Below are 26,395 nucleotides of genomic sequence, written 5' to 3'. Positions count from 1 at the left end.
GAAACTGTGGTACGTGAAAAGTTCAGGAGATCTGCCGTTTCAGAGACGCTTTGTCCAGCACGTCTGGCACCTATTACCATGCCACGTTCGAAGTCCGTTAGACCACTCCTTTTCCCCATTCTTGCTACGGTTTGTACGCTTAACTGATACTAGAAAGGTTGTTCTGCTGCATTGTGATTATGTGACTTGCAACGTTGTGGGACAAACCATTTGTGTGCACAGCAGGGGTGTACCTAATAAAGTGGCGCACAGTGTAGGTTGCAAAAATTTTATGCAAATTTTTGCTTGTAATAATCTTCTAATAATAATATCATACTACTTTTGAATGTACAAATGCCCTTGGTTTTGAACAATGGTCCATTATTATTAAGAACCTGCATAACATTAATGAAAAAAATGTGCTGCATACTGGAATAATTTGCCACTCAACCTTGTGTATCTATTTTTGGGAATAAGAAAAAAATTGCAGGTGACTAAATTAGTAAAGTAGGTGGACATTTTGTTAATAGCAGTTTGACGTAGCAGAAATCTGAATTCAGCCATTTCCAACTATTGCGGAGCCCTCTTACTGGTCAAAGCCTGAAGAAAAAAAAAAAAAAAACTCTCACATTATACGTAATTACTTCCTTTGAGCCTTCGTGGTAGCACAGTTGGTAGAATCGCTGTCCTCCCCACAACTGGTGGAAAAGACCCGAGTGCATAAACATTCCAGAAGGAACGTTTATGCACCTCTTTCATAACGTGACGGAGTTATTCGGGCTCAAGCGAGAGTAGCATGGTTTTTTCTCCCGGAAAATCAGATTTTTCATTCAGCAAGCTGAAAATCGACCACAGAACACACGCAATTTACATATAGTATACACCAGAACAATATGGCCTTAGTTGCTGATGCTCCTAAAACCCTATTACAACATCTTCCTTTGACGATATTTATAGATACCCAGTAATATCTATAAATTTCACAATTAGGATTTACGATATTACTTATGAACTTATCAGATATTAGCAAATGCACAGCACTTTGGTATTTTCATTTCTGTATCAAGGATAAAATCATTTTCTCCGCAGATCTCAGAGCTAGGAGAATGAAAAAGCATTCGGAGTGAAAAATGCTCGCCCCGCTTTTGAAGTTGGTAAAATAACTGACTGTACGGTCAGATTAAGGTTATAAGAGGCCTAAGGGTAATGGGCCTATTACATTAATATGCAGTATATGTATACTAGTGATTGCTAGCACCTCGAGGTAGTAGCAGACCTGACGTCAATATAGAATGAAAACCTACAGCTATAGCCTGTGTGTTAATATGGCCTTGACACGACGTATACACACGTACACACAGATATACACATAAAATTGTGGAATTTCCGTATAAATAATTAAGTTGCTTCATTTATTTAAGGAAACCTTAGGGGCTCACATCTGGTGAGTATGGGTTTGGCAAACCCAGGGTCCTGAGCTGGATATCATCATTCTTCTCTTTCTTGGTGATTCCCTTCTACTTCCGACTCTATCTCTCTCTCTCTCTCTCCGGGTATTGTGGTAATTTTTATTTATTTATTTATTTTTTTTTGGGTGTTGCAGCATAAGTCTCAGGCTTCCTTGCACCATATGGCTAATAATAATAATAATAATGATAATAATAATAATAAGGAAACGAGTTTCCAATTATGCTGTTAATTTTTATTGCTCAAAACAAACAAGTTCCGGCTTATATTTTATTATAATACTGCTTCTTATTGATTTTTGTACATTATAACTCTAACAACTATTTCCTCAGTGATGTACTTTTTTAGCAGTTTCGTTAATTAATCAATATATTTGCCAATTATTTTATATTGAATTTGCCATTATTTTTTAATCAGCAAATCAGTCTCGCTACAGATTTAATACTTCCGCTTAGAAGACTAACCAAATAATTCCTTCCCACCACTTTTTTTTTTTTTTTTTGTTAATGAAGGCGAATTTTTAACAAAAATTTTTTTTTTTTTTTTAATGAAGCTGATAAATAAGCTATTATACGTCATCTAAACCGTTCTTGAATATACAGTATGTTCACTACATTGGTCTCGAGGTTAATTTTAAATGCTAACTTAAGTAATTTATGCAAATCATAATGTAAGGTAATCAAAGAGTTTCACGTGCATTTTTGTGATTTTGGGTTTGTTTTCGAACTTAGTTTGGGTACGTGATGAAATTTAGACATAGGCTTCACCCCCCACACCTCTTCTATTATTATTATTATTATTATTAGCTATATGGTGCAAGGAAGCCTGAGGCTTATGCCGCACCAGCCAAAAGTTTCCCGAGTTACCCTGAGAGAGAGAGAGAGAGAGAGAGAGAGAGAGAGAGAGAGAGAGAGAGAGAGTGTGTCAAAAGTAGAAGGGAATCACCAAGAAAGAGAAGAATGATGATTTCCAGCTCAGGACCCTGGGTGTGCCAAACCCAACTCACCAGATGTGAGCCCCTGGGGCTTCTTCTTCTCGTAGCTATACCATCAAGGAACAGTTCAATTTTTCTGCCAAAAGAATCAATCTCTTGGCAAAAAAATTGAACGAAGCGATCTGAATGAAAGACAATTATAATAATAATAAAAAAAAAAAACACGTCATCGGGAAGTGAAATCATAGATTAAATAAATTGAACCAACATATAGGTTGGTGCAATAGCATGTTTAATTCGTAATATCCGCCGAGAATAAGTAACAGTAGTCTTCTCCACTGGTGAAGTGTTTTCTTATTCGAGGTAGTACAATACCATGACAACTCGTTGTGAAGATATTAACAATATGAGATATAATTAAAACGATGCCAATTTAACTACTTTGGTAGATGGCTACGAATTAAACTGATGTCATTGCACTAACCTATACGTTAGTTAAATTACCACGTAGCATGAGGCCCTAAAATACTCTACAAACTTGAACCTTATTTTTTATCCTTATAACCAGCACAGCATTTGCGATCAGTTTTAATATTATTATTTATTTTTAATAAATAATAATATTAAAATAATATTATAGGCCTTTTTCACATGGTGTAGAGATAGATTTTGAGGGAGCAGGGCGTTGCACAAATGTTACACAATAGTTTTCATAAAAAATAAATGTGATGAATTGGAATATTTTAATAATTATAAATAAATTAAAGTAAAAAAAATAATTTGGTAATAAGAGAGTTATAAGAAAATTGTTATGAGTATGGGTAACGCATAATAAAATTGTTACTGGTATGGGGAACGTAAAAAACGTTGAAAAGTCAACACTCATAATTCAAAAGTCATAACTTTTGAATGCGTCCCCTTATATTTTACTAATAAATATTCGTGTTAATTCGCCGATTAAATTATTAAGCAAGCTATCGATCTCCTTTTTATCCTATTTTGTTAATACTCCTCTAACAGCAAAGGTTCTACCTTTTTTTAGGGCACCGCATTTGATAGTGACTTAAGCTTCAGAAAATATTGGTAAAATTACTCTTTGCGTAATCTTAATTCATGTTTTCAGAATAGCTAAGTGATTTTAAAGGATGTTTTATCCCGCATAATATGTGCATATAACACGCATATAAACCTATATAATACGTGCTGCTGTTATGGATATTAACAGATAAGGTTCAATATGGAACCTGTCCCCACCTAGAAATGAGAAAATAAAAAATAAAATACAGCTGTATATGCGAAATACTTTTTTTGTACACCGATTTAATGAAGAGTGTATTTATTAATAAATAAATGATGTTTAAAAAAATAGCAATAAGCATAATTCTTTAAGGTGTTTTTTTTTTTTTTTTGTCTACTAAAAAAATTGGCATGCCTGATAGAAAGTTTATGAGAACGATCCGGACTGATGATATTTTATTTTTAGGGAACATGAGAAAAGTTGTCAGAAACTTCTGAAAGATCATTTTAGTGGTTAACTTATTAATACCGTTATCAGAAACAGTTATAAACTAACAATGATCAATTACTGCTACTAGGCGTCCTCGTCCTGGTGGCCCACTTACCAAACCTGTTCCTGTATCACACCTCAGGTCATTAAAAAAAAAAAAAAATAAATGAAAGACTGTATCTTAGTGAACGCCTATACTTCAGAAACTGGAAGCCACGTGCGTAACCAATCCCCCTAAGCGAACCAGTGAGAGCGCGAGTCAGAAGGGAGAGTTCTGATGGAGGCGTGTTAGTGAACGTTTATCTCGTCGTCCAGTTTTTTGGGTTTCCTTATATTGTAATTGCACCGCTTTATCCGTTCACTTTCCTACTTAGCGCCTTCCAGGTTGTTTGAGACGTGGAAACGTAAAACATTTAAAATGTGTGGTAAGTAGTTTCTCCCTTTCATGGATTACGTAATATCGTAAATGAGTGTATTAGCACTTTGTATTTTTATTTTGCAACGGATACTAACCTTAAGTACTTGTTTCCTTGAACTTCCTGCTCCTCTTCCCATCATCGACTGAAAGAAGCATCCATAGAAAAATTTCTAAGGATATATATATATATAAACCCTGGCATTTTATGAAGTTAAAGAAACCGGTTTATTACCCAATTTTGTACAGTAATTTGAATATGATAGTCTATTAAAAAGAAATTATTTTTAGCTGCTTTTTCTCAAATTTTGAGTGGATTCAACTGCATTACCTCTTTTTTTTATTTTTTATTATTAACTATTGTGGACTGACTTTTGGTAATTATTGAAGACATTAGCGAATGGATAAAATGATAGAAATATTGCAATCTCATTGACAAACATCTCTTGCAATATTATCTCTTCGTAGTCCCGATTCTTTTTTTTTTTTTTTTTAACAGTGTGATGACGTGTGCTTTGTTATCTCAGGATGAGTGGATGCTCATGAAAAGTCTGCATCATAATTTTCATGTACTTGTTTATTTTTTTTATTATTTATTTTTATTTTTTTGACGTAGTGCTAATTTAAGGAAAAGTAGTGCCACGCCAATCAATTTCTTAGTTCTTTTAGGTATTTCTTGAATGACTTTCAAGAGAATATAATTATTCTAAATTATATAATTGTCCTAAATTTCATATATATAGTTTGGTTCATATTGTGATGCTTATTATTCCAAATGAATGTTGTTTTAAGTTTAGATACTCATTTATTTTTGAAATTTCATTAAAATGAAGAATATGTTTATTAGAGAGAGAGAGAGAGAGAGAGAGAGAGAGAGATTTGGAAAATAATAGGCTGCTTTGCGTTTATGTACAAATGAAAATGTAATAGCATCTTTTTTAGCAGATATATAATGCCCAAAATATTTTTATTATTATTTTTTTTATTATCCTGAGGCAAAATTAAAATATAATTTAATTATTAATGGTTAAAAACTTTAATTTTGTTTATATACACCCCAACATATTTTTATGATATGATTGTATTTTAATTTTGATTATATATATGTGAATGTTTTATATATGGTTGAAAAGTGCATAGTGTTATTCAATGATAAGTTCCTCATAGAACTGTTTAAAATTTTTGGATTTTGTTCAAAGTTAAAGCATGATGTTGGTGTTGAAACATTATTAAAATTGAAATAATTGAAATAATAACGTTGAACCAATAATTAAATCACATAATAATGGGGAGGAGAGAGAGAGATGTGCACAGCATATGTGAAACAAGCTGATTTGTAAGATGGCACATATATAAATGTCTTGTGATGGACAAATTCAAATCCATGTAAAAGACAGTTCCCAAATTCTGTTAACTAATGAAACTGTCAGTTTCTTAACTAATATGAAATATGTTCTCTGGAAATTACCTTAGATAATATTAGAAAGTAATTTCTGTTCAGTATGCAAACTATCTCAGTTTGACGGCATCAAGTTTCACAAACTGTTTTTAAGTTATTGCTAGGTTATGTAACTGTTGTAAGTTTACACGTCATGCAAAGTCTGAAGTAGTCAAAACTTCAATTTCTTTATTTTTATTTTGGCTTATAAATATATTTTTCTACCAGGAAACAAGACATAATTGATACAAGAAACTTCATTAGCAGCAGATAAAATGTTTACTTATTTATTATTGGTTATTGCAATGATTTTATCTCATCACTCATTTGTAGAAAAGATGTCACTTTCCTAGTTCACCTTGACCCACTTCAGTTGTCAGTAGCCATTATTTCAATTGGTTTTAGGTTAGCAAAAAATAATGTACGTGTGCATACAGTGTACTCCAAAAGCAGTGGTCTGACATTTTTATTATATCAATAGTTGACAACTCAAAATTTTTAGGCCATTCTGTGGTTTTTTTTTCTTCCATAACGGAAAAAGTAATAAAATCAAAAGAAAGTATTAATTTTGGAATATTATTAATGAATAATTAATAATATTCCATTAATTAATACAAGCACATAAACACAAAATGTTTTTGTGTTAATGTGCTGGTTTAGTGTAGTTTCATAAAGTGTACTTCAATTAATGAGAAGCCCTACCTAATCTGAAGATAGCGTTTTATAGATGAATGCAGAATCATTTGCATGTTAGTTTATTTGGGTCCTAGTACAGCATTATGAAGGTCTCCATAGCCGAGTGGTCAGGAGCGGGAGTGCAGTAGCACACGCTCTTTGAGTAGACCGGGGTTCAAGCCCCTGACTGCTGAATACAGTCGATCTGCCAACCCACACTGGACCAGCGTGGCAGATTATGGTCCATTTCCCTTAGCATGAATTGTTGAGGAGGCTTCCATCCTGCAGTGGGTTGATAATGGCTGCACTTTACCTTTTTTTTTTTTTTTTTTACAGCATTATGAAATTTTAAAAAAAATTTTCTTGCGTTACTGTTTCAGTAAACCATGATTTTGTCACATGGAAAAGTGCCTTATTTAATTGTATTATATTTGTAGTTAATACTCCATATAATGTCCTTTAGAAACCTAATCACATTGTTAGTTGTTTTATCCAAATTTTTATCAAGTATTTAATAACATAGGAAGTTAATATCATTATTAAAATAGCTTATACGCCCAGTGTCCACTGAAATTAATAATATATTAAGCTTGAATATATTGTCTTCCATATTTGTAGAGACAATGGCAAACTATGAATTCTGGGCATCTACCCTGCAAGAATATGAAATGGCTTCAATATGATCTAGAACCATGCCTCATCAACTGTCAGGCCCCTTGACTCTGTTCTCCCCCTGCATGGTGGTGAACCCAATGGTATGGTAGTTTTGCCACCATGTGGAGAACAAGAATATTCTGTGTGACTTATCAGCAACAACATTTGCCTACTTTTCAGTTGTCAAATTGAAAAGTCACAGCTGGTATTGGACTCATTTTTTTTTTTTTTTGTGGTGGTTTGGCGCTAGTTGTCAATTATCTGATAGCAGCATCCCCAACACTGCAAATCACAGTTTTGAGGGGATTAGTTCAGTAGGAGTGTCAATTTGGATGTTGGCATTATATCACAACTAATGGAGGATAGTTTGTAAGTCTGGACAACATGGTGTTGTATTTCTGAAGCAGTAACATGCAGTATCTTGGTTTATGGAGGCTTTGAGCAAACTTTTATTGTAAGAATTGCATGAAATATGTACATGGAATAAATTAATTCTTAAATATTAGGTAGAAAAAGACACTCAAGAACCACATAAATTAGAGAAAAATTGAGTTTATTGAGGTTTACTCATATATTACATAAATGATATTAAGTATAACATAATTAAATAATGCAAGTTTGGTGAGACACCTAATTATTTAACTTTCTGCCCTACTTTAACAACATAGGATATCCTTTCAATTTTTTTTTTGGGAATTGTTTAAATGATTCCCAAAAAAGGATCAAAAATTTGTATTTGAATGTATCTTCGAATGCATAGTTTGCATATGAATTCAAGATATAACTCAATACTTTTGTTAAAAGGGATTGCACCCCTACTTGGTTATGAAACTGATATTCTTACCATATTTTAGTTTATCTTAATATCATAGTTTAGTTTACTGTAATTTTATCTCTAAGGATAAAATAACAAACTAAAATATTAAAACTCAGATGGACAATTGTTCTCTTATTAATTACTATCATTCACATATTTATTAAGCAGATTAATTTTTCAGAGGTGAAACTACTTGACTTGTTGTTATTAAAAATATTAAATTATAAAAATTAAAACAGTTATTCTGAACCACAAGGTCACAACCTTAAAGGAGATTATAAAAATATCAAGATATGGTTATAAATCTTCTTATCAGCATTATAAAATTAATTGATATAATAAATAAATAAATTTATTTTTTCTGATTACCTCATGATAAACCTATTCCATACATTGAACGATGATAAAAAAAGACACCTTTTTTTTTTTTTTTTTTTTTTTTTTATTTCTCTCTTTGATTTTAAAGTGCTGATTACTGGGTTCCATTTGTACTTTTTGTTGTGATGTGGATAAAGAATATTTCTTAAAATGTTCTTCAAAACATTCTTGAATTATCCATCATTATTCCTCTGAAAATTTTTTAATTGTCTGTTGAATAGTTTAATTTCGAAATACTTTATACTTTACAGTTTAATTCGAAATACTGTATTGTGTATAGATTTGAATGACATGATTTTGATAATATTAACTACCAAGAGATCAAGATGAATGAGAATTTATAGCCTTTGTCTAATTTTATTTTACTTATATTATATAGAATCCTTAGTATGGGAGATTTTTTGCTTTCTTTTTCTCCTTAGCAGCTGTCTGTTTTTATTTAAAATTAATTTCTATTCTTCCTTTTACAAATAATATGAAAAGCCTGTTGCATTTGTCATTATCCTATGCTGCATTTTCTCTGTATTTTCAAAGATAAAATATCTTGTTTTATTTTACTCTTTTTAAAGAATGTGCATGTTAGTTACTGTAGTGGAATAGTTTCCTAATGCTTGATACCATTGTGAATTATCTGATACTGCTAATTCATCACTCAATACTCTAATCTAATTATAATTAGTATAAGTATGAACCACTCTAAAGTCAAGTCAGTAAGGGGGGGTTAGTCACGCTAAGGCAGATTATAAGGAGTCTATGGCTAAGAATACAAAGAATTTTTTATTTGTGTTAACATGAGAAGAAAAGGGATGAACCACATTGGCAACTAGATTTAAGTGGTGTAACTATTGATAATCCTGCTCAGGTTTCTGACAAACTGAATTAATATTTGCAATTACATTCATGCATGAAGTTTTTAGGGGTGGAAATACCAGAAGTATATAACTGGGAGCGAAATGATTTTCAGATAACTGAGAAGAAAGTGGAAGAGAAATTATTGAAATTGAAAGTAAATAAGGCGCCTGGAGCTGATATAATCTATCCAGTTATATTAAAAGAAACACCAGAAGAAGTAAGTAAACCTTTGGCCACAATTATGAGAGCATTCTTGGATTCAGGAGAAGGTCCCTACAGATTGGAGATGTGCAATCTCTGATTCATAAATGGGGATGAAAGGGCCAGGTAAATAATTACAGACCTGTAAGCTTGAATTCTGCTCCAAGGAAAATAATGGAGTCTGTGGTAAAGCTTTTAACACTGTTCCGCTTGAAAGACTGTTGTACAAATTGGGAGTGTGGTGTTAGAGGCAAATTGCTATTACTGAGTAGTAGAAGACAGAGGGTGGTTATAAATGGGCACTGATCTTCTTAGACTAATGTTATTAGTAGAGTTCTTCAGGGTTCAGCGCTGGGCTCCCTTACTGTTTTCAGTATTTATTAATGAAGGCATATCAAGTTTAATGTCTAATTTTTCAGATAATAAAAAGGTTAGCAGGGTGGTTAAAGACAGGAATTAAGATGTCCTCCTGCAACAAGACCTAGAAAATTTAGGCAGATGGGTGGAAAAGTGGCGGTTGAGGTTTAACATTGATAAATGCAAGATATCATGTGTAGGTAGCAGTAATCTCAGAATAACATAGCAGTTGGGTGGTATCATTTTGAAGGTAACCGAGGGTGATTGTAAAGCTCCCTGAGCAGTGCAGACAGGCTGCTAGAACAGCTCATGGGGATTCTGTCAATGATATACAGATACTTTGTCAGCAAGAACAAGGAACTGATTGTCCTGTTATATAAGGCAATAGTTTAGAATGCATCTTGAGTACTCTATGCAGGTCTGGAAGCCTCATTTTAGGAAGGATATTGGAATGGATGCAGAAAAGAGCAACAAGATTAATCAAGGACACAAAAGGGTGCTCTTACCAAGAAAGATTTTAGTTCTTCAAATTGAAATTCTTGGAAACTAGGCATCTGCAAGGAGACCTGACTGAAGTTTTTAAGGCTTTAAAAATGGATTGATTATCCAAATTCTGATGGGCATCCTTTTTCTTGCTTGGATGACACATATTAAGGGAAAAATTTAGGAAGGACAATTGCAGAAAAGATATGTGAAAATTTGCTTTAAGCCACAGCATAATTGATTACTGGAACAGACTTTCATCTGGTATTGTGGAAGTAGATAGTTTGAATAAATTTAAAGAAGGATTAGACAAATTGTGAGAGGAGTTGAATAGAAGATGTAGGTAGCTTTCTTCTTTTTTTTTTTTTTTTTTTTTTGAGCTAATCCTTGTATCATTTTCAATTACTAATGCACTAATATTATTATTATCTGGAATGACAATACTTTTTCATAATAAGAGTCGCTCCTTATGATTTGTTTGGAAAGTTCTGTATTCAGATCCCATGAATAATTGGAGGAATTTTTCCAAAAGCCATTTCAATTTCATGCAGGGCTTAAGTTCTACTGAAGCTGGTCTCAGATTTCGTCTTATGAAACATGCAAACCAGTCTATGAATATTTGTTTCCACTGACATAATACATCACAATTCAAATTGGAGTTTATAAATTGCTTGGTGTAACAAATAAATAAATAGAATACTTGTGCACTTTCATTGTAACCTTGTGTTTTTCCGTCTAGAATTTTTTAAAATGTTCTTGATACAAGTAACCTTTATTATACTTTGTCCACAGTTCTTCTTATTATTTTTTTTTTACTGTTTAGGTTTAATAATGGAATAACATAATGTTCATGAATTAAAATCAGTACTCCTTTTATAATTCTTTCCACTTTTGTATTCTGTCCATCATTATTGTTTCCAAACTTTTAAACAAAAGAGATGCTCTGTTACTTTTTACATACAGATATGCATATTAACATATATTTATATAACAACCTTTCTATTGTGATAAATTTTCTTGGTTTTCACAAGTGAAATGAAAACAAATAAAATAATGATAGTGCAAATTACTGTTATTCTATTATTATTAAGATTATTTTTTTTTTTTATTATTATTGATACACTGTCCTTGTAAGATGAATTGTAACTAATCTGGACATCTCTTTTGATCACTTTTCTTTTGCTTCTTCTAAGAGGAAATGTCTAAATATCTTGACACCATTCCGAAACCAGTTTGAAGCTTTAATTAATTTTTGTTTGACAGTTTAAGCTGTTAACCTTTAGGCTGTATATTAAGCTGTATATTAAGATTATGGGACTTCTTTCAAATCAGCCAGTCTCTTTTGAAAGTTATATCTAATGGGTTTGAGTAAGATTGTAATTGTTGATATACTCTTCTTTTTCTTTTTTTTTATAGCAATTTTTTTAGGTTGATATTTTAAAAATAAAGTCCTGTTATACCATTTTTTTTTTTTTTTTTTCCTACTGAATTATAGTGACGGTTGTTACTTTGATGGAATTGTTGAGAGTTAAAATGATATACATTTAGTATATATAAATTAGTATATTTGTAACTTCAACTATAGTCTGCCACAAATGGCAGTTGCATTATTAAATTACTGAGGTTCAAAGGCTGAAGCCTTCTGCACTATGAACTAGCCAGTTGTGACTGTACGTGGTATGTTAAACTGTTTTTAATATCAGAAGTAATTCTACACTTAGATTTATCCTATGTTCTGTAAATAACATGTACATAAAATGAAGCAACAAAAATGACATGAATATGGAGTTTGTGAAAAGTAACAAACTTCTTATTTGTCTTTTGGGGATGAATGCTGATAATTATCAGATTTTATTAAAAACATCAGTGGATTACTTCATCATAATTAGCAGGAAAATGAAATAAATTGATAACTATAAATAAACATTGAAATAGTGACTCTTCCCAAAGTTAGAAGGGGAGTGAATTATTTCACTCCTATAAATTAATTTTTGTGAAGTGATCATTGTAAGTTAATTCATTCCTTTTCAGTTACAAATGCACTAGTGTTTTATTCACGCTAGTTCTTGTTTATTGCAATGCAATAAAGAAATTATTAATATATTTTAACATTTTTCACTATTTACCACATTACATTGAAATACGAATAGCATATACATATAAGTCCATTGCTTACTCTTTAAGTTTTAAAAATTAATGGTTACTATGTGTTTTCTATAATGGAAAGCCTTTATGAGGCCTTATGAGGAATTTGTCCAAGAATAATATTCTTTTCCCCCAGCCCCAAGAGAGGAAATTGAGATTTTAAATTAATATTCCTCTTATTTATTAATGTATTTAAACTTTTATATATATAAAGAATATTAGCTTCTTTTATACATTATATATTTTAAGTTTTAAAATACATAAAATATACATTTATTTTAAATACTAATAAGTTAAATATATTCTTTCAGAAACAAGACTTTTTATCATGATAATTACAGGATAATTAATTTTCTTTCGTTTGTTGAATATGCTTTTACCTAGTGTTAAAATCAGTACAGTGCTCATAATGTTATTGCATTGGATTGTTACCTGTAATCTGCATGTAACCCATGTAATAAAGGCTCTCATTTCCATTTCCTTTTCTGCTTCTCAGTGGTAAGGTTGATGTATTTCCTGTTGCATCATTTTTAAACTATATGTAATCTGTTCAGTATGTGGTAACATCAGATTTATGATTGCCTTGTATATTTGCTTTAGTGTCCTGTTGATTTACTGTATATTCATAACTTTTTTTTTCAAACAAAATAGGAAGTAATTTGGGATAATTTTCACATATAAACTAATATTTTTCTGATTGCTTGCATTCTACTTTATTTCTTTTCTGTAGTATTTATACTCATCTCTGTTAAATTTTTGATGTATTCCATTTGTCTTTTTTATATAATAGAAATATTTATTTTTTACTTATATTTGTAAAAGTAAATATTTATTTTCTTTTTGATATTATTTTGTGATTAGATTTACAGCCTGTTGTGACCTGGCCAAAACTTTTATATCATTTTAATTTTATTTGTTGAAGATTTAATTAAAATAAGTATTTATTTTAATAAATGCAAACGTCCACCTCATCTTTTTGACTAAGATAAAGATGACAATACATGCCTCTGTTATCCCAGAAAGAAAGTTTTTTTTAGGTCATTGCTCTTTGTCTAGACATCAGGTAATACTGCTTATCTTTCAGTTTCCTGATCTGAATTAGGTCACACCTGAAGGACACACTAGTAAAACAGGCATTTGTCCAAGGAATTCAACAGGATTTGTTTAATAAAGCAGGCTTTCATTGTTGACTGCTAATGACTAATAACATTTTATTTTAACTTGTATATTCAGAATAAATCTTGTTTTGCACAAACATGTTTTACAGGTTTCTATGTAGTTTCCAGATGGTATATCCATTTATTGGTTAAAAACTAAGTTTAGTGCATAGACAAGTATGGGTAACAAAAGAAATCTAATGGTTTCTATGTAGTTTCCAGATGGTATATCCATTTATTGGTTAAAAACTAAGTTTAGTGCATAGACAAGTATGGGTAATAAAAGAAATCTAATACTTCTGCATGATATTCTGTGATGATCTCAGGAAGTCAATTTTTAAAGTATGACTGTATGTTCACCCGCTATTTGTTTTGGTAAAAGACAGAAGAATTTTGGGTATATGATTTTATAGTTATTGAATAAAAGAAATAAGAATATTTCAAATTTCAAATCACAGCATACTACAACTACTTTGAATTTTTTTAATGGTATTTCTGTCTGTGCACTGAAGGAAACAACTAACTGTACACCATCATAGCCAGTAATGTTGTTTTGTTTTGTGTAAAAATAATCAGATGGTTTCATTGTATTAATATGGATGTTAAATAACTTGAATTTCTATTTATTCATTTGCTCTCACACTTTTGTTTATTGCATTTTAATTTTAAACTACAACGTCTTAAAAATATACACTTCATTTTTTAAAATAAATATTCAGTATCACCATTAGTGTCAAGATCCATCATTGGTCTTTCCCCTCCTGGGAAAAATTTTATTTCTAGATTCTTCCTCCCCCATAACCTTCAAATCATCTATTGGGCCAGTTGAATCCTTTCCCACTCCCAACTCCACCAAATATCACTAGATATATTTTTCTTCTTATAACACCACTTTTTTTTGCCTACTGTTTTAGGAGTTGCTGCAATTTCTTTTACTTAATTCCTATTTAGATAATAATTGAATAACTACATGATTAACTGCAGCAGTAAAGTTGTCAGCCTTGCCCTAGTAAAGATAGCATTTTTTGCCTACCTTAGCTCTTTGTTTGAGAAAATAAGTGTGTCACTATTTCTATTATTGTTTTTATTTCATAGTGTTTTATTAAGGGCACAAGTTCTATGGTTCCTCTGTTTCCTTCCTTTTAATCTTTTAACAAAAATAACTGGTAATCAGTATGGTATTTATTATATGCAATGTAGTATATCCAAAACATCCCTTTCATGAATTAAGAATTTAATTTAAATGTATCCTCAAAACCAAACTGCAATTTCAAAGGCTAGTTGAAGCAGTTTTACAGGGTACAAAAATAATAATAATAATAAGGCTGTTCACAGAAAGAAATTGTAGTATCTATAGAGAGCTGTCTATATTAATATAGATGGTTGTGCACATGTTTTTGTTGTTAACAACACTAAAAATACATGTACATTATTATATTTATTACTGAAGGTATATTGCAGTTTTTTTATATATATATTTTTTATCAACTGTATTGTAGTATCTGTAAAGAAAGAACTATGAGGAAGCAGATTAAATATGTACATTACATTTCATTTCATCCCATTCTATGTGCTTGGTAGCCATCTGGCAAACATGCAGCATTTTGTTCTTGTAATTTTGGTGCCTGCAATAAAATAAAAACTCTGCATTATGACTTAAGGAAAATAGTGGATTGAACATTTATTAATTTATCATCCTGGCAGTTACTATGCATTTTTAAATCATTATTTGTTGTCATTTTCATTCACTTATCCTTTTGACTGATGCATCCTCTAAATTCATGAGAATATTTTTTTAATATAATATTTTATAGTCAGATTTTTTTTAATACAATATTTTGTATATTTGAATATTAATTTTCAATATTTTTTATCCCTTTGACAGTATAATAGTTTTGTTGACTGTCACTTGTTTGAAAAGGTCTGTGTTCAAATTGTATTAACAACAAAAGGAAAATCTCAAATACTACTTTATTTGGAGCTGTAACTAGCTGGTCTCAAGTGGAGGTGTACAGTTTTCCCATGAGGATTTTAGGTTTTTTTTTCAATTAAAAAAAAAAAATAATAAAAAAAAAAAAAAATATATATATATACACACACACACACACACACAAACTGGCTTGTGAATATTTGCTTCCACAGAATAAAGTAAAATACATTAACCTGTATCGAACCATACTATGTTTGGATGTGTAATAATAAATAAATAGCTGTAGATTCAATTATACAGTTGTATTATTATGCCATTGAGGTTTGCATCATGGTTGCTTTTGGCCATAACACTTCTTAAATATGTTTTGTTTAGTACAGAATGACTGTAGAATGGTCACTTTCAATAGCAAACCCAGCAGAAATTGACTCATTAACCACCTTGATTATTTTTTGGCTCATCATTATTTATGCATATAATGTGTAGTTTTTGACTTTTAATTATTTCAAAATTAGTTAAAAACAGCTTATACGTAACTTAGGTTTATATTTGTTGATGTTCTTTGTATTTTGAAATAACTTAGAGCAGTACTATAAAGTGGCACAGCCTACAGAAGATTTGTGAAGAAAATTCTCATCATAATTTAGGAGTGAACTAAAGCTAATTAAAATACATAAATAGTAATAATATTCGTCATATGGTGCAAGGAAGCTATAGGCTTTTGCTGAACTGGCAAAAAAAAAAAAAAAACCCAATCAAGTAGATAAGAAAACACAAATACAAAGCCAGTGTATAATGTTTTGTTTTGGAGTACAGCAAATCTTCAACACGATGAGCATATGGCAACTGCATAAATTATGGAGCCATAATATAGGGCTTTTTATAATTGCACTAGTCATATGAGTTTGATAATTCTTTTGTTGCTGTTATATTCCATACTTGGTTATTCGGAAACATAAGTTTGTTTGATTTTTTACAATCTTTTATATACATTAGATGCTTTTCAGATATATTAAATGTATTTTTATATTATAGTAAGCTTAGACAAAAGTCCTAACATCTTAACCTGAATAAAGAGTGGAATGCAGATATACAATAACCGAACCATTAGTTTTGAAACAGTTGTTTAACTGCTCATTTCCACAGAACAGGAAGTCTTTGTCTAATCAGGTCATCCAACCACTACAATAACATGAATTTAGCTCTCTTTGGAGCCTCTTCTGGGAGTAGGTAGGAATCCCCTCCTACCTCTCAGTATGTCAATGAAACCTTGCTGCTTGCCACAGTTAGGTGATCACAACTGAGGAAAAAATACTTCTGTGTATAAAATCTTTTATGTTACTATAAATAATTTTATTAGCTTAAAATACATTATGTAAAATGAAATCTTAAGTTACTATTAATATTTTTATTAACTTACATTTCATTATCACAAAAAAATTCATGATTATTTTATTTTCTCATAGGCATTTTTGCTTATCTTAATTATTTGGAACCACGTACCAGGAAAGATATCTTGGAATGCTTAATTAAGGGCTTACAAAGACTTGAATACCGTGGTTATGATTCTGCTGGCAAGTATTTTTATTTTAGTTAGATGGAGTATAGCACAGTCCTTGCTCATTAATATTATAATTTTATGGTACAGAGTGTCCACAAACCTCCTTTACAATACTAAAACATTATGTGAATAGGGTACGTGATAGAAATCTGAAACCATGTTTCGGTGATAGAGGATATTTTTAATTAGAGGTGTTCGATGTTTGCACCTTTATGGATATCCCGCCTGTAAACTAATTCCTCCCATATTCAGCACAACATATACTCATCAATGCGGCCAATTCCTTCACAAATGCATTACGTTTTATATTGGTTCTCATACATAAGTGGGATAGATGTATCATCTTTCATGAATCTCCAGAGAGTAAAATATGTAGTCAGATCTTGGGGCCACAAAATTAGTCCTCTTCCAATCCAATTCCCAGGAAACACCATATTCAAGTATGCATGAACTTCTTTGTGGTAATGTGGCAGATCTTCTTGTTAAAAAATTGAGTTGCTATCATTGTCATCCTGCGGTTGGGGCATAAATAAATTCTCTAACACATCAGTATATGCCTGTGATGTTAGCTTCTCTAAAAAAAAAGTCTGTACACTTTATTGGATTTGGTAATTTGGTAAATTCCACCATTATTATAGTTTTCAATTATGCTATCTACTGTAGCACACAACCACTTCCAGGTAATAGAGGATATCTGCAATGAAAATTGTAATATGTCCTCTCTATCAGCTGGAAGTTTTTCAGGTTTGTATCATGTATCCTATTCACACAATGTTTTTGCATTGTAAAAGAGGTTTATGGACACTGTATAATTTTTATCAATGATTGTCAAGCTTTTTGAATTTATGAAATGCAAACTGCCAGCTGGCAGTTCTGCATTTCATCATTAATAGATTAATTAATATCATATTAATATGAAATTACTATCATAAATGAATTTTGACTTGTTGTGTTAATATGTATGCCTTGCAGTTGCATATTAAGAGAGTGGAACATGTTTTAATTGACTGGCTTGACTTTTAATCCTTGAATTTGGAAGACTTTTTTTTTTTTTTTTTTTTTTTTTTTTTTTTGGGCTGATGCTGCATAAGCTTGCTTTCTTGCATCAAATGCCTCTACTAATGTTAATGCTAATGCATAGGACATGTTTACAGTTATCACCTCTTTTTAATTGATCCATTCAGTCTGAATTTCTGAAACAGTGAATCCTATATTCTGCACTCACTTTGTTGATTTGTCTTCAATTTTATCAGATGAAAGTTTACAGCAGAAGCTCTGTATCCTTTAGAAATAAATTTATAAATAAATAAATAACTCTTTGGTATATCGAGGACTACCTTGTCTTTCATGTTTCAAGAGAATGCAACTCGCAGATATTGAAAATTGCTCCGCTGTGGGTATATTTTAAGATCACAGTGTTTATTTAAGCATTTGAAAGTCTTCTGATTGCCAACCATATAGAAAGACAGAATAGATCTCAATTATATTTTGAGAACTTTTAAATATAATAAAAGCATTATTATAAGAATGGTCTATAATGGAAAGTCTACTGCAAGCATTATTAATATGCCATTAGTTTAATAATGTTAAATAAAGAGAATTTTAATAATGTAAATATAAGAAATTTAATTCATTATACTTGTTATAACTTATAAAATGTATGAAATACGAAACATTTAGCCATTAAATGACTGCAGCAATAATTTTCTCATAATTTTTTTGCAAATTTGTTTTTCTCATGTGTACTTTTGTAAATGGTTATCTGCTTTGATGTTATCCATTATTAATGAATCCTGGCACCTGCCATTATATTGGCATTGCACAGAGCTATGGAACCAGATTTATATGATTGGAGCAGATGATAGAAACACAGGAAGACATTAATAAATGTAATTTGACTTGCTTTTCAGCTTCCACATTTGTGAGTAAATAACCAACATCAGTTGTAATTGTTGATGTTTGTTGTGGAAGGTACTGTCCACATGGAAAAGTGCAATACTTGATAAAATTCTTTAGGTCACTTAAAGTTACTTGGGCAAATTACATGGGAAACATATAAGGCATATTTTAATTAAAGATGAAACATATGAGGTGGAGACAGGAAACAGAATAATGCAGACTTCCATTGTATAAATGAATGCAAGATTATAATATATCCTGTTTTTCGATTTCACAGAGAGATTATTATTGTAATGGATGGACATTACAATAAGGCATGTCAATGATTAATTTGGGTATAAGAAAAAGACATAACGAGTATTTTTTATGATTTTTTTTAAAGTTGTTTTTATACTAGACTTCCATACTGTATTTACAACATGGTAATCTTTATAGTATGAATATCTTTATGGTATGAATTTTATATATTATTATTTTTTAATGAATGCATAACAGTGTGCCTTATTGTTGCATTTTATAAAGATATTAATGCATTTTTTAATAAAAGAAAAAATTCCAAGTTAATTTGTTGTGTAACTGTTATAGCATTTTGAGCTTTTTTCTCTAAACAGCTAACTCCTGTAGTTCCCCATTATTTTTTTATGCGGCTCTTTATACAGTTTTACAAGCAGATGGACCTCCAAATAAGGTGACTGCACCTACAGTAAGTTTACAGTTTTTGCATCGCAACTGAAATTATTACTGTAATAAAAGTTCAATTAATGGACTGTATTGGGGGTAAACATGTCCACTGAATCCTGCTAAGATTGAAACTTGAAAGAAATAAATATGGCTGCTGAAGTTGATAGTGTTATGAGAAAGGTTTTGGGGTTCACTTAAAAAAAAAAAAAAAAGTAAACTATTTTGCTTCACTTGCCACAATTATGTGGTGTAGAAGAGCTTCAAATTTTTTTTGTATGGTATAGGAAAAAGGTAAACTTTGAATAAAGCTTATTCAGAGTCTGAAGAGATCTTGATTAATCTTGCTGGAGGTACTGATAAGCAGAAAATTTTCAAAATCACTCTCTACTGACCAGCTTGGCATGCTATCAGAAGTTGATGGTAAGAAAAATCCTTGCTCCCTGGCATCAAAGATATTTTAACTAATGGTAAATACCATCAGGCTTAGGCAGCTATGTCACCTTGACCCATATAGATGGAAAGCATGTTTCACTGAATGCTGTCTGTTATTTCTGAAGTATGTTAGAAACTGAAGTCTGTTAAAATGAACATTTGTCATATTGCCAACCTTAACTCTTTAAACATCTGTCCTAACCCCAGGGTCTCACATCTGGTGAGTATGGGCTTGGCACACCCAGGGTCCTGAGCTGGACATCATGATTCTTCTCTTTCATGGTGATTCCCTTCTACTTCTCTCTCTCAGGGTAATTCAGAATTTTTTTTTTTTTTTTTTTTTTTTGCCTGGTGCAGCATAAGCCTCAGACTTCCTTGCAACATAAGGCTAATAATATACAGGAACTCCCCGACTTACGTAAGGGTTGCATTCTGTGGAATGCTACATAAGTCGGAATTTCCCCCATGCTTGTGCAGCACTCGCAACTGTGCTCGCTGAATTGATTGAATCAAAAAAAGAAATAGAATCAACATGAAAATAGAATTATTTTTTTATCTCATGCGCAGGAAAAATTACAAAAGCGTGCAATTTAAATTATAAAATTATATAAAAAAAAGAGAGGAGACAGACATAACTTCCGTAAGTTTTACCTCTTGGGCATTGTTGCCAGAATCGACGTCTTCAGCTGATAAGTACGTTGCTGTGGAGGTTGAGGGCTGTGGAGATTTAGAAGGGGTCAGCCACTCAACCTTATGAAAGAACATATTAATGGATGACTGGACAGTGACTTTTTTCTTTTCATCATAGATTTATTTGTAAAAAGCAAGCATATCATTCACCCCTATGTTAACTTTTAAGAATCGTTGCTGTCAGGATCCATCTTCTCAAACCTTGCCATTGCCGATGCAATTTCACGAAATTCCATTACCATTTCTCTGGTGATGAAGCATCTTGACTCCTCATTTGGTTCATCTTGAGCTTCATCAGCATTTTCTTCTTTCACTATCACTGCCTGCAAGTCAATAAGTTCTTCGTTAGATAATTCCTTCTCTTCTTGCTCTATTAACTCCTCCACGTCTTTGGCATCAACCTCCGCTGAAGTAGCTCTGCAACCTTTACAATCTTATCTGTAACCTCTTTGTATGATTCGTCTTTTTCAAATCCTTTGAAGCCTTTTACCTGCTATGGGCATATTTTGTTCCATGCACCATTTAAACAACTTTTAGTAATTTCCGCCCAGGCCTTATTAATGTTTAAGATGGCGTGGTAAATATTGTAAGATTTCCAAAAGTCTCTTAATGTAAAATTTTTCCCATCTACTGCAGACAATGCCTGAACAAATGTTGTGCGTAAATAGTATGCTTTTAAATTCTAAATAACACCCCGATCCATAGGTTGGATGAGTGAAATTGTGTTTGGCAGTAGAAATATGACTCTCATGTTCGAATTGAAATCATCTTAGATGTGTAGGATGTCCAGGAGCATTATCTAATAGAAGCAAAATCTTGAAAGGAACGTCGTTGTCTTTACAATATTTTTCAACCTCGGGAATGAAGCAGCATTTAAACCAATTATCAAAGAGAGATATTGTTATCCATGCTCTCTGGTTCGATCGGAAATGCACGGGTAGGATGGCTTTATTGATGCCCTTAAATGCACAAGGATTTCCAGAATGGTACACAAGCAGTGATTTTCATCTGTAATCTCCCGCTGCATTAGCCCCAAGTAAGAGCGTGGCCCTATCTTTTGACACCTTGAAATCTGGCATTGTATTTCCCTCTTTGACAATGTATGTTCAATCTGCATTTTTTTCCAATATAGAGCAGTCTGGTCAACAATAACAATTTGGTGCATTAATATAGCCACCTTCATCAATAATTATTTCCAACACATCACAAAATTTCTCTGCAGCTGCAGAATCGGCACTGGCGACTTCACCGCATACTTTAACATTGTGAAAACCAGCACGATGCTTGAACCTATTAAACCACCCGTTGCTTGCCATGAACTTGGGTTGAAGTTTGCCGTACTTATCCTTAATATCTTTATAAATACTTGTTGCTTTTGCTTGAATGATCATTAGACTCAGGGGGCACTCACTTCTGAATCTGATTTTCCATCCATATTATTAACAGCTGTTCCATCTTCGATATAGAACTTGAATGCTGTTTTGTGATCACTGTTGATCTTAAGTGCATTGATCCATTGACATTGCATGTATAGCACACTCTCCTTTAAAATAGTATTCACTGTTGAAGCAGTGAGACCTAATTCCCTTGCAATATATGACAAACTTTGTCCTGCTTCGTACTTCTTAATCATTTTCATCTTCATTTCTAAATAAATTTTGTTTTGTTTCCTGGCACTACCACCACTTGCACTTTTTGTTGGTTGCTTTCCCTTCATCATTGTAATATGCAAGTAGGAACAAAGAGAAGATTCTGAAAATTTGAACACATTACATGAAATGTAATGTGTTCCCCTTCACTGAAATCTTCAACCATAATAGCATAAAAACCCACAGAATTGCAGTTATCGGTATTATCACAAATGCAATAAGATTGGGTTTACTAATCATTTATAATTAGATGCACTAACAGAAAAGCCCAATTAACCGGAAAGTGCAAATTGTTTTTTTGGTAGTGACCTCCAGAAATGTGCCTTAGAAAAATATCACAAAGGCATTCAAAATTGATTCTTATAACGGGAACATATGATAATGATGAAAGGGCAGTGCAATTTCCATTATAAATATGACCTTTTTGAGAGATAAATAATTTAGTAATATAGCAAAATTTTCAACTTCCAAGGACTTGGAACAAATTACAAAAAAAAAAAAACAAAAAAACAATGTGTTATTGGGTTCACATTATGATATTTTCATGAATACCTCCATTTATTCCTACAGGATGAAAAATACGTTTCCACGATTTTTTTAAGTTGGCACTGGCTGGCAAATACTTATGTAAAGCCGAATTTCCGTAAGTCGAGTATTATGTAAGTCGGGGAGTTCCTGTATACTGTACTTGTATGTTCAGATCTGTGCATTATTTTTATTGTTGATTTTGTGGTGCATCAGCATCTTAGGCCACATTCTTGGTTGGTTAGTTGGTTTGGTTGACTGATTATTGTTGGGATTTAGGCACATCAGTGAATTAGGCCATGTTGCACCACATTGTATATTATGTCTCTATAAGTGTGTGTTCCTGGGCTTATGCAAATGTTATGTGGGTTGAAAAACCGAGAATAACTTATGGGGGAACCCTACTTCCTCTGTCAGCGCCTCCGTAGCCTGGTGGGTAGGAGCAGCAGTGTGTAGTACACGCTTCTTGATTAGACCGAGGTTTGAGCCCATGACCACCAAATACGGAGGATGTGGGAAGGTCAGGAATGATCGTTGCATATCCCCTGGAGCAATATGGCCTTAGTTGCTAATGCTCCTAAAAACCAAATAACAACTCCCTCTGCCTGAGATTAGTTAACTATAGCCTCAGTTGAAGAGGTCATTTAGAAATTTCTCTGTGTGTCAATATTATGGGCTATAGCTGCTTGCTCATTTTGACTGAGTTTGATTCCCATTTTTTTTTTTTTTTTTTTTTGAAAGAACAAAATTGTACTTTGATTTTGCCAGAAAAAGTTATAACCTGTAATCATAAATATTCCAACATTACTTAAAAGAAAAAATGTTAGATAAATCCAGTTGGTAATAGTATATCAAATGGTAAACCTATATTTTCATGTAATTCTATATTATAATATATTACATAAATATGCATAGTATGCAGTATATGTAATAAGTTAATGTAATTGTATGAATATAATGTGTTGTTTTTTGGATTAGGTGACTGTTGCAGAAGTATATATTTAAAATATTATTAACACTTGAGGGTTTAATATGTGTGTCTGTTCCTAACACTCTACAATTAATAATTTTAGGAAATATCCTTATTCTAGTGTAAATATTTTGAGAAAGAGAGGCAAGCTATGTGTGTCGGAGCTTCTTATTTCTGTTAGGCTGTCATATTATGACTACAGATCAAGCCCTTTTGATGTGGCCCTTCATATGATCAGTTTGAAATCTTAACTATCTGTATTATGCTACTACAGACTGACTTCTGTTCTTTACTATAGCAGCCTTTTTTTTTTTGTGCACCCCTTTTTTATCTCAGACAAACTTTTAATTTCTTACCAATTCATTTGTGTTCTTACTTGGTCACTTCTTGCCATTCATTGTTAACTGTAGTTTTAATAATGAATCTATCCATTTTCCCTTTTAATTGCATTCTCCTGTTTTTTCTATATGAGGTAATATACTCCATTACCTCCTATGTATATAGGAGGTAATTTTTCTACATTACCTCCTATATCCACACACACACACCCATACACACATACAGTGAAACTTCTCCTAACGGACATCTCTCTACAACTGACATTTTCAAATTCCCCAACTCTCCTCTATTGGTTTTAACATGCTTTCAGCTTCTGTCTAGTGGACATTCTCTGTAACGGACGTGGACAGGCAATCTGCACTGTTTCGTTTAGATTAGCACTTAATTTGATCTCCCCATAACGGACAGCTGGCGAGCTCACGGCCCTTTTTCTAGGAACGTTCCTTCCATGTATTGCCTCAATCGTGTGTTTATTTTCTATTTCCGATTCTCTGAATTTTATCAAGGTTTACGTCGCGGTTCTAAACCCTTTTTCAAGAATTTTAAGGCACCTGTAAAACTTCTGATGAATTCGGTGTGTGCAGGGGAGGGAAATTTTGTCGGCCTTTCATCTTTTGAGTTTCAGTTTTCAGTGTCGTGTGAAGTGCACAATGTCTTCTCATAGACATTTAACTTTAAAAGATAAAGTCGAACTCATTAATGCGTACGATCGGCAAAAAAATAGTGTTCGCAATCTCGCTGCAAAATTCAAAATCGGGAAGACACTGGTAAGCGACATCCTAAAGAAAAAAAATGAACTGCTCAAACAACTTTGGCAACACGTAAATGATCAGGTTCAAAAATCATTCCTGAAAACTGTTGAACTTCAAATTGACAATGTTACGTAGGAGTGGTTTTGTCGCGCACATGCTAAAAAAATTCCCATTAATGGGCCTATTATTAGGGAAAAGGCTTTGGATATTGCGAAATCTATTGGAGTAAATGAGTTCAAAGCTTCTGTGGGATGGCTAGACAAGTTCAAAACTCGGCATAAAATTTCTTGGAAAACCGTAAGTGGTGAAGGTGGATCTGTTGATACTGGGGTTGTTACAGAGTGGACCATCAAATTGGAAGATTTATGTCGTGATTTTGAAGCTAAGGATATTTACAACTGTGACGAAACAGGGTTGTTTTTTAAAGCTCTTCCTGAAAAAACAATGAGTCTAAAAAACGAAAAGTGCCAGGGTGGAAAAATTTCTAAGGAACACTTGACTGTACTGTTGTGTACAAATATGCTGGGAGACTTTGAACAACCTCTTGTTATAGGAAAACCACAAAATCCTCATTGTTTCAAGGGCATAAAGTTGAATCTTTTGAATGTTGACTGGAAGTCTAATAAAAAAGCGTGGATGACACTAGATATCATGAGCGAATGGATAAGTCACTTTAACCAAAACATGATTCGTCAAAACAGAAAAATTATTCTTTTCATGGATAATGCTGCATCTCACCTGCACATTGAATTGTATCATTCAAGTCGTTTTTCTGCCACCAAACACATCTGCAGAGTGTCAGCCCTTGGATCAAGGGATAATAAAAAATTTTAAACTTCACTACAGAAAACGTGTTTTAAGACATCTCATTGCAAACATGAATGATGTAACATGTGCGAGTTACCTTGCAAAGAAACTCAGCATCCTAGATGCAATTCAGTGGATTTCCTCTTCAGTAAACGCAATTAGAAAACAAACTGTCTTGAACTGTTTTGTAAAGTCTGGCTTCTCAAATGCAAAAATTGAAGTTGTGAACAGCAATGTGGAGCACCAGGAAGAACAAGAACTTCAACATCTATTGATAATGTACGATACTTCCGCTACAAGTGACCCTGGCTACAAATATATAGACTCAAACCTCACTACAGAAGATGGTACTCTAGATATCAACGACATTATCATCGATATTTTTCAAGAAGTTCCTCATGAGGATGAAGAAATGGAAGGAGGTCATTCTGTCGAAGAACATATTAACGACGAACCACTGATGAAAATAGAAGAAGCGCTCATACAAATCAATCGTTTAAAAATGTTTTTTGCTACTGAAGAAGATACTGAAGGACTTTCAATGGTTTCTTCACTCCAAACGAATGTTGAAAACAAAATTATCAGCCGGAAGAAGGTGCAGAAGAAAATAAGTGATTACTGTATGTATTTTTCTTAAGATAAAGTCATAATATGCATAGCACAATTGTATGTATATTATTTACAAAAATATTGTGCAAAAT

At 32.3% G+C, this 26,395-nt stretch overlaps 1 protein-coding gene across 5 annotated transcripts in view; it reads left to right on the top strand.

The window, feature by feature from the left end:
• Positions 1-4,199: 4,199 nt before the first annotated feature.
• Positions 4,200-26,395, top strand: part of LOC150083572 (glutamine--fructose-6-phosphate aminotransferase [isomerizing] 2-like) — a 96,515-nt gene continuing 74,319 nt past the window's right edge. For all 5 annotated transcript variants that reach the window (XM_090378074.1, XM_090378075.1, XM_090378073.1 and 2 more), the window contains exons 1-2: positions 4,200-4,312; positions 16,856-16,963. In XM_090378074.1, the coding sequence (XP_090234200.1) occupies positions 4,306-4,312; positions 16,856-16,963 (115 nt within the window). In that variant the 5' untranslated portion in view covers positions 4,200-4,305. The remainder of the gene's footprint in view (positions 4,313-16,855; positions 16,964-26,395) is intronic.

The sequence above is a fragment of the Mastigoproctus giganteus genome, chromosome 7, assembly GCF_048544385.1.
Source record: "Mastigoproctus giganteus isolate SK-2022 chromosome 7, ASM4854438v1, whole genome shotgun sequence".
Classification (NCBI taxonomy): Eukaryota; Metazoa; Arthropoda; class Arachnida; order Uropygi; family Thelyphonidae; genus Mastigoproctus; species Mastigoproctus giganteus.
The sequence above is the reverse complement of the archived record's forward strand: the minus strand, read 5'-3'. Positions and strand labels throughout refer to the sequence as shown.